This window comes from Carassius auratus, chromosome 31 (assembly GCF_003368295.1).
Source record: "Carassius auratus strain Wakin chromosome 31, ASM336829v1, whole genome shotgun sequence".
NCBI lineage: Eukaryota > Metazoa > Chordata > Actinopteri > Cypriniformes > Cyprinidae > Carassius > Carassius auratus.
In genome coordinates this window covers 19,478,999-19,488,722 of record NC_039273.1, presented here as the reverse complement: position 1 = coordinate 19,488,722, position 9,724 = coordinate 19,478,999, and the positions used below count along the sequence as shown (strand labels likewise).

The 9,724-nt window shown below is 37.8% G+C and overlaps 1 protein-coding gene across 1 annotated transcript; it reads right to left on the bottom strand.

Moving 5' to 3' along the window:
• Window positions 1-502: 502 nt before the first annotated feature.
• On the bottom strand, window positions 503-5,446 carry LOC113050746 (atypical chemokine receptor 3). The gene is made up of 2 exons (XM_026214018.1): window positions 5,291-5,446; window positions 503-2,374 (listed from the first exon to the last, which is right to left on the bottom strand). The coding sequence occupies exon 2, from the start codon at window positions 2,324-2,326 to the stop codon at window positions 1,238-1,240; it is 1,089 nt and encodes a 362-aa protein (XP_026069803.1). The 5' UTR covers window positions 2,327-2,374; window positions 5,291-5,446; the 3' UTR covers window positions 503-1,237.
• Window positions 5,447-9,724: the final 4,278 nt, after the last annotated feature.

The following is a 9,724-nucleotide window of genomic DNA, read 5'->3' as shown; positions in this document are numbered from 1 at the left end:
AAGTAATCCATGATCGTAATGTTGGTTAATGATTTCTACATTTACTACATTTAAAGTTCTATAGCATCTGTTAATGCATTATAAACAAACATCAGGTTAACATTAACTTAAACACTGTTTTCAACTAAAAACTTTTTACACTTTTGGCATTTTGGGGGACGGAAAACGCAAACTTTTGAAAATAGGTTTCAAAGAGCATGTTTTTGAAAACAATACTGTTATCATATCTGTGTAAACTACAAAGATGCAAATTTGTGAAATGTAATGCATGTTTACATAATGTTTATTTACAAAATGTCATTGCCAACTACTGGTCTGAAATGCATAATCAACACATCTTGCACATCAAAAGTAGTGTGTAGTGTCTTCTATATGTACTGTAAAAGATACACACAAAAAATACAGTAATAAGATTATAATAACTAAGCTAATGGATAATTCTGTGTATATGGATTAATTTGTAATAGACATAAAAAAAAACATCCTTAAGACAAATCTGAGAAGTCTGATACAGCTTTTATTATAACGCCACATTTTTAGATGTCAGAAAATAATTCAAAACAGTGAGTACATAAATATAATATTATTTACAAAACATTTACAAATGCTGCTAGCATTGTTCTTGAAATGTACAACTTATCAAAAAAGTGTATCATTTTCGACAAGCATATCATACAGCATAACATCAATCAACAATACCTATATCCAGTCTTGATTTGGACTTGTATCTTTCCAAATAAAGTTGTTCAGGTTTTCAATATTCCCCTCTGTTTGACCAGATATAACATAACGGTACATTAAATGTGTATGAAAACATGACCTTTATTTAATGTAGGCATATTGGAGTCTTTCCGGCAGATGTAGAAAAGTCACAGTGGAGAAAGGGTTATATGAGTCTCTATGTGGCTCCAGGACAGGAAGGGACCTTTTCCACCAATTTCACTGACTCAGAAGCCTAGCTAGAGTAATAAGGCTTACATGCGCTTACAAATCTATTCAATACAAGTGCTTTCTCAATACATCTATAACTGTCATAAAATTGTACAAAAGGCATAAACATTCATCTGTTTATAAAGGTAAGCAAACCGTATGTATACAAACTTGTTCCACTATTTGACAATTCTAAATTGGCAATGCCTCAACAGCAAAACATCCAGAGAGAAGACATTTAGAAGACAGTTCCCTGTTTATCTTTGTGATTACAAGGCTGTTGTTGAACAACACCATCACAGAATGTTCACAATGGTCCCTGGTTCTCCACGGCAGAGTATTCTGTCTCAGACACATGTGAGGCATCGATAAGCCTAGCGAGGCCAGTTTTGGTAGAATACTTGAAGATGAAGGCTTTCATGAGGTCGTAACGGTAGTTCTTGTTGATGAAGTTGTAGATGATGGGGTTCATGCAGCAGTGAAGGAGAGAGAACCACTGGGTGAGATGCAGTGCTGCATAGAGAGCGTTCTCCAGGGTGCAGTTGAAAGGAAGCACATTGAGAAAAGCTAGAGTGTCAAGCAGTAGAGCTCCATGATAAGGAAGCCAACACACTAGGAAGACCACAATGTAGGTGAAGATGAGGCGGCGACTGATATGACGTTCCTGGTCAGCTGAGGGTTGGATGGTACCTGCCAGGAGTACGTAGAACACAGCAATGATGGGGAAGGGGATGGCAAAGCCGAGCATGAAGAAACTCATTTGGATTCCAACTGTCCACTCCTTAATGCTTTCCGCCGGGTACATAGGTTTACATATGATGCTGTTTGAATGGCTTGATTTCTCAGCCTGGAGGAAATATGTTTCAGGGAGGGCAGCAAAAAATGCCAGCAGCCAAACGCCAACACAGATTAGCTGCCTGATCCTTCTCTTCTTCTGACTGGAACCATCTCCTAAAAGTTTCACGGACAGGTAGCGGTCCACACTCATGCATGTAAGGAAAAAGATACTGCTGAAGAGGTTGACGCTGAAGATTAGATGTGTAATTTTGCACATGGCATCTCCAAAGGGCCAGTGGCCGAGTTGAAGCAGAGAACTAACGGAGACCGGAAGAGTGGCTACTACGCAGAGGTCTGCGATGGCAAGGTTGAGGATATACAGGTGAGTCTCATAACGTTTCCTTTCAGCTCGTATGTTCACCCACACCACCAGAGCATTTGCGGCGAGGCCGATGATGAAGAGGAAGATGTAGAGAATAGAGAGGGCATAAAGCAAAGCCCTGTGGCTGAAGGTGCTGTGACACACTTCCACATGGGAGACATTATCATCAAGGGTTGAGAAATTCAGATCACCCAGTGCATCCAAAATATCATTGAAGTCATTCATGTTCACACTCATCTTGACACGTCTTAGTTATTGCCACTTGTGGGACAAAACAGCAGTGACCTGAAACAAACAAAAAAACAGGAGCTGTAAAGACACATAGGCATAAAAAGCACAAGAATACGGTCTAATTAAACTGAAATTTTATTTATAAAACACACACAATCTGAAACATCTTGAACACACCAGTGTCCCTTGTCAGAGGGCAGGACCTTGTGCTAGATAAGAGGATTTTTTCCTGAATACTTCAGTGCAGGGGTTTATTTCCCAGGGTTACTGGGTTGCACTAAATATATGAATAAATTCAGACTATCACTGTCACAAAATCAAAGAGGGAAGAGAGAAAAACAAACAAGACAGTCCTCAGTCTAGTTATGAAGTTCTAGTTAAGAAGTTAATTGTATTCATTCTCTTTGTATTCATGAAGACTTTCAACAGAATCCCTCTAAAATGTAATGTGGTGTAACCATTAAGAAAAAAGTGATCTCACATGATTATACACATTATACACACAAGTATTTTTTTCAAAATCACTTTGAATATATTTTTTTCTAAGGTAAAAAAAAATTTTATAGTATGAATTCTAATTAAAAAAATGTTTATGTTTTTGAAAAATCACAAAAATATTACAATTTACAACATGAATCACACTTGTCACATCTTAAAAAGAAAAATGTTCTGATATTTAGGAGGTTTACTGACACACAGTCATGAATGTCTGCACATGCACTGTCTGCATGTTGGTTGCACCACGACTCATGTAGCAGACATAAAAATGAACACAATTTTTGGTCAAAATTTGATTTAGTTTTACTTTATTGTATTGTGCAATATTATTAGACTAAATTATTTACGCAATAGAGATTCATTTCTCAAATGCTTTGTTGTACTTTTCAGCTGAACATAAGGACTAGGCTAGATGCCTAGCACCAAAACTCAGATGGCTGAGCAAAACTTGTTGGCAGACTTGATGTCATGCAGTGAGCCAGTAAAAAAACTAAGCAGATATCCATGGCAAATGGGAGGTATTTTGGTTATACGAAAAATTCAGCATAATCAACGGGCCATGCAATGGAGTACAATGATAAAGAACAGCTTGTGATGCCTCTGGAGGCATTAGAGAGACTGATGCCCATTAGAAGTGAGACAAGTCATAGTTGAGGAGGATGGGCGGCTGCTGCTCTCTCTGCGACACAGAGGGGTGAAAGGTTCTTTTCTCAAAATGATATGCTCAGCTTGAGGACTGGATGCCAGGCTTTTGAACTGACAGAAGCTAAAGAGAACAGAGAACAGCCAGACTGGCGCTATGTCAAAGTTCTTCACTTACACGTTCTCAAACACAGATGTACACACATCTCTAACCACACATTTTTCATCTTCAACCCCGAGGGCTTGCATAATAATAAACACATTGAAACATTTAAGTATGCTTTTAAAGCTAAAACTCTGTGCAGTGAAGCAGAAATGATAAACACGGTTATGCTCTTTCTTAATCTGTAATTTTTTTATATAAACAAAATATCAGTTTCCAAGTGGCTCTGTGTTAAAAGATACAACTGCTTGTGTTTTTCTAAAGAACCATCAAGTGATAGAATTTGTTTAGGCTTGTTTATTTTCATTCCAAATCAACCTGCTGGTTTGACCCTGGAACACAGTTAGCGCCTAACCTTAATATCATTAAAGGAAATATGAGAAGTGACACAGCTGCTCTTAATGCATCCTCTGATGTTTGCGTACTGCTAGATCCTCGATCCTCCCCAAAACAAAGACAGACTTATTTTACAGCTTTCCACTCTGACATCATTACATTGTGGCGACAGAGAGGGCAGCGTAAACCTCTGACCTGACTTTAAAATCAGGTGCCATAAAATGTGACGGTCCATTAGAACTGGCCCCAAGCACCACCATCATGTCCCCCAGCCTTGTTGTAAAACTGTTGCATTTACACTGTTCAAACACAGCGGCCCCCTCACCTGATCTCACGGCCCCAGGCTGCAAGCACACTTGCCCGCACAAAGGGGTTTAGCTGTGTGGACACAGAAACTCTCCGTCCAGTCCCTTCCTTCCCCCTCTCTCCCCGTATCTTTCACTTGAAGTCTCTAAGTTCCCTTGAAACTCTGTATTGTTTCACTCCAAGTGTTTGGCAAGCATAAAGGTAATTACCCGTCATGGTTAAAGCATGAAATCTTCACTGTAAGAGTCATTGTGAGGAAAGTAATTGAACAACAATACAAGTAAAACAAATCACTTGAAAGTAAACTAACAGTGGATGAATACTAGGTAACAAGGAAATGTGAATTAATTAATCCCACAGAACGTTACTATAGGAATTCCTATAGTTAGCCTACTATAAAGTGACTAATACAATTCAGAAATATATTTTTATTACATTTTTTATATAAATAGAAACTACTGCAAAATAATAATAATGTCAAGTCGCCTTTACTGAAATTCACAAACAATAATAATAAAAAAAAACGAAATCAAACAACTTCAATATTTAGCCTACGTGAATGGACTCTCGGGAACCGACAAAAAAAGACCAAATCTCACAAGAAACAAGAGTTCCTCTACTTGACCCCTTTATTCAAGACACGGGAGTGCACATCATTCTCTTAAAATATGGATTTTAAATTATTTATTCTCTAATGTGCAGCTACATTCATTTGAATTTTATATGAAATCGAACTGGACAGATCCGCGAGCGACACTGCTCATCCACACCTCCGCCTGAGAGTTTCGGGTTCGGTTCATTTGTTCAAATATTGCTTTTTCAGCGTGTAGAATTAGAGCACGTTACTTTAAGCTTTAAAGTCCGATTTAAAAATAATATCTTATAAAACCGTATATCATTAGTTTTAAGTGTTTGGGTTTCATTAGGTATGGTCTGATACGCGTATGAAAAGACCGCATTTAAAAACCCAAATCTCTCACGCACAAGCACGTGCACACACAGACAAGACGTAAAAATAAACTTACAATCCTTGTGATATGTTTTGGTGCTCCTAGGCTTTTAAATGTAGCCTCTGGTGAAGAGATTCCGATGCCTAGAGAAAATGTCAAAGTCTTGAGTTTATCCGTGAGAGGATGGCGTGATTGTCCCTCTGCGCTCTGACTGCACTTGCTGATATAGTGCTGCGAGTAACGCCTCCTGAGGCCGATCGGAAAAGCGAATAACTAAGTTTCTGTCCAACAACAATGTGAGTGGCTGACGTGCGACACTTTGGATTACACTCCCTGTTTAAATAGCGATTTTTTTTCGTGCGAGAGTTGTTTAGAATAATCAAAGAAGCATGCATGTGAGTTTCATGAGGATTTGTAAGCCCTTCCAGTTTCACAGGCAAAATATGCTTCACGTACAAATACTCGTAAGATTTTTATTTTAGATCCCAGTTTTTGCACTGCTCTGTCTTTGTTTGATAATAGGGTAGCCTATTTTATAATAACTAATCATTTATAATAACTACTAATCATCATTAATACGGTAACAATAAATATTTTATATTGATTTCATAGCATATCAAATAATTCAAATAGCTAAAATGTCATATATAAAATAGCATGCTCATATTTGAATTTACCAATTGTTAAGTATCCTGGTTTATTAATGACTAATAATAACATAATGCAATAGTTGCAATATCATATTACCATTCAAATAATTAATATAATACGGGTAATATGACTTAATGCTTCATGGTTAAGTCTTATATAAAATGCAGCTTGCAGTGTGTTGTTGTTAGTATCATGCAGGTGAATTTTGTTTTGTTATTTTTTTCCTGTCCCATGACCTTTTATTCTTTTTGCATCCTCTTGGCAATCCCTCAAAGACTTCCTGGCAGTCGACTAAATTTAACCACAAACCTGTTCTTAATCTTCAGCTGGCCTCTGTTTAGCTTTATATTTTTCTGGCTAATGGCCAGTCCCTAATGTATGTGACATGTAAAAGTGGAAACTGAAATGAAACATTTTCAACAATAGTAGTGGAATTTTAATGGGGTAAATTGTTCATAGGTATGGAGTGAAGTGATGCATTTGAAGCAGTAGTGCATTGCTCTAAGTGCAAAACATATGTTGGCTTCCTCCAGCAATGTGAGGGTACTGATGGAAAAGAGATAAGCCAGATGAATGCAACTGTGACCACAACATTACACTGAAAGTTTTAAGTCTTACCAGCATTATTTTTTAATTGTGTGGATGGTGATTGATCAATGTGCTTATCCACATAAACATAACAAATGAGATGGAACACCTGTCAGCATTTGATTGTTCAATGGCCTCTGTTTAAAGATCCTGACCATACAGGGTGGAAACCATCAGGTCTTTTTGTGTGAAGCATGCACAGAAATCCAGCAGTTAAAACACATTTGGTTTTAGTTAGGGATGTAGTCTGGTAAACAGAGACATGTTCCAAATTAAAGATTGATAAAATGGCCTTTCCATCTTATTTCCATTAGTTTTCACTGGACTCCATTCCTTGTGTCTGCAGGAAAGGAAAGTTCCTCACAAAATAACACTGGTTTTGGATTTAATACTAAATTAGTTACTGACACAGGCTGTATATAAAACAAAAATATCACAGTTATTATTTCTTTATTATTTTCTTTATTTATTTGTTTGTTTGCTTGTTTCTTTATTGATTGACTGATTGATTGAAAACCTCATAGCTAACCGTTTTATTAACAAATTGCCATCAACAGCTAGCTGTTCACATCCCATAGAGCAAAGCCAGTAAGGGGAACATAGAACTCTTTTAAAAACTATTATACAGGGTGAGACCACCAGGAAAGTAGGAGACAAGGACAAATGATGCATCCATTGATACGTTTCACATTGCACTTCCACAGTCTGCGTTTGCATTGCTACCTGCATGGTCTTTTGGCTATAGAATTCAAACAATATGTGGCAGACCAGACATACCAGCAAAGAAATAGCTCACTTTCAACGTGAAAACAATTATTTCAAAACATGCTGCGTCAGAAGACTCTTCCAAATCGCTTTGTTAACAAATGGCCGAGTTGCATTCATACATTGAATGAGCTGAGCTACACAAGCGTGGCGTAGCGTTGTGTTGTGTTGCACAGCTGGATGCCAAACAAGAGCTTGTTAGTAACAGAGGCGTGACATGCTCCCGGCTTATCCGATAAGATAGGAAAACGATGAAAATGGCCGGCTAGAGCTCTCATTATGTGTAAGTATCGCATTATGCGTTATAGTTGATAGAGTACTGTATTCCGTTTTTAGTTGCCTCCTCGCTGCCCCTCTCACAGAAGCAGTGAAGAGGCTTTGATCTCGTAGCCATGGCAGCTGTCAGAAGCGCGCGCAAACCGCAGCCTGCTGCAGCCTTTATGGCGCGAGACTTGTCTAACTCCTGTTAGAAATGCTTACCTAATGAATTCAAATCGAGATTTACTGCTTGGGTGCCTTACTTCGCTTCGTTTAACCATTTTAGTTTCGAAAGCAGTGGCTCTGGTATTCAAGTATACAGCACTTTCTAAGCTAAACTCTGTGGAATCACTAAGGATGTCGCAATGGTGAGTAATAACTGCCCTTTTACTTAGTGCACTTCATTATTATCCCAAGAACCACCATGGTGTTTAGAATGAACAACAGTCTTGTGCATTCTGTGTGAGAAAACTTTAATATTTATATTATCTACACTGAACAGCTATAAACTCTGTAATGTCTGAATTGTTTGTATAACTTTATATCTTATATTAAGAGAATATGCAACATTTCTATGTGCAAAAAAAAAAAAAAAAAAGAAGGAAGGAAAGTGCAAAAAAATAAAGGAGTTCTAGTAAGGACGCCTACTAGGAGAAAGTCCACATTGACAACATGACAACATAGAGCCATACTGAGAACCAGCAGTAATTTTGTCCTCAAATAGGAGCTATTCAATTCAGCTTTGCATGGTTAAGGTGGAGGCATGCTATTTTCAGTCATCCTACACCATTAATTTTCTAAAGCAGATCATTACATTTAGTAGTATGCTGAAACTACTTTTTTTTCAATTCCCCATGCAATTTTCTTCATAAGCATCAACATATGCCAGTTACTGCTGATTTCTAGTGAAAGGCAACATTTCTTTCCTTTCTTGGCTGCCATATTTAAGATATCTCTAAGATGTGCTTCTCTATTTTATTGTAAATGTTATTTTACAACCACCTTTCTAACCTCCTCCCACAGATCCTCCCCAGCCCCTTCCTGCTCTATCTATCCTGTCCCCTCCTTTGATTTTGCCATCCCTACAATATGAGTAGCTCTTGGCAGTGCTAATGCCCAGAGGGGAACAATACAGTATGGGCCCATCAGAATAAGAAAAGAAGGTGGTTTCACCCTCGCCATGAACTCTTTCAACAATCACAAAAGGAGCACCCACACGCAAGGGAGTCAAAAGAAGTCAGAGGACATCTGTGGAATTCACGTGTATTCAGCTTTAGAAAACAAAGTATGAAGAAATAATGTTTTTAAGGGGATTTCTTCCATTATGTGGCTTAATATGCTGACTTATGTTAAATTTATACTATAGAATACCCGAGACAAGACACTCGTATAGTTTTGAATGGGGAAAATGCAACACTCAATATGGCCGCTCAATCGCAGGAAGCCCCGCCTTCTGAATGAAAGAGCCAATCACTAATCGATAAAGTCACCGCGTCACTGCAGCTGCCATTAGAAGTCCCGGTTGCTACAGAAACAGTGGGTTCTCTGAGACATGCTCTTAAGTCTGCGCATGCACACTGGCTGATCTAGCCTGAAAAAACAAGCTTTTAATAATGCTATTTGAGTAAAAGTAACAACATTTATGACATAGTTGTCAGATTTCTTTGGTGATTGTGAATATGAAATTAATTGTAAGCTTAGTGAACAGTTTTGGAGAATTTGATGTTTTCCCATTCAAAGAGATAGGAGCTGCACTTGGATGCCCAAGAGACGTTTCAAAGATGGCCGCAGAGTGACATGACATGGTCTTAAAATGACTTTGTGTGCATTCTGTGGTTTCTTTTATTTCGTTTGCAGTCAGACACTGGCAGTGCTAAGTTTGCCCAAAGGGTCTAAAAACAGAGTGTCTGGAGAAATTTCCACGAAGGCAGGTGCTCTCAACATGTGTAATTAGGCCTGTTAACAAGTACTACTGCAGATTTACCTGTCTTTGCTGAATGCATTTCAAAGACAGATTCCCATGGAAGGCCATGGATATTTTGAAATATGGAAAAAAATATGTATAAATACAATAAACTGCTTTTCAATTAAATACAAAGCTATTCACCATCAGTAAGTACATTTGAAAATCTAATCATTGTTTTATCCACATTTTCTATGCACTTATAAATAAAAAATAAATGTGAAATATATAGAATTTTATCTCATAAATATAATCCCTTTCCTCTACCCAGTTCATATGGACAA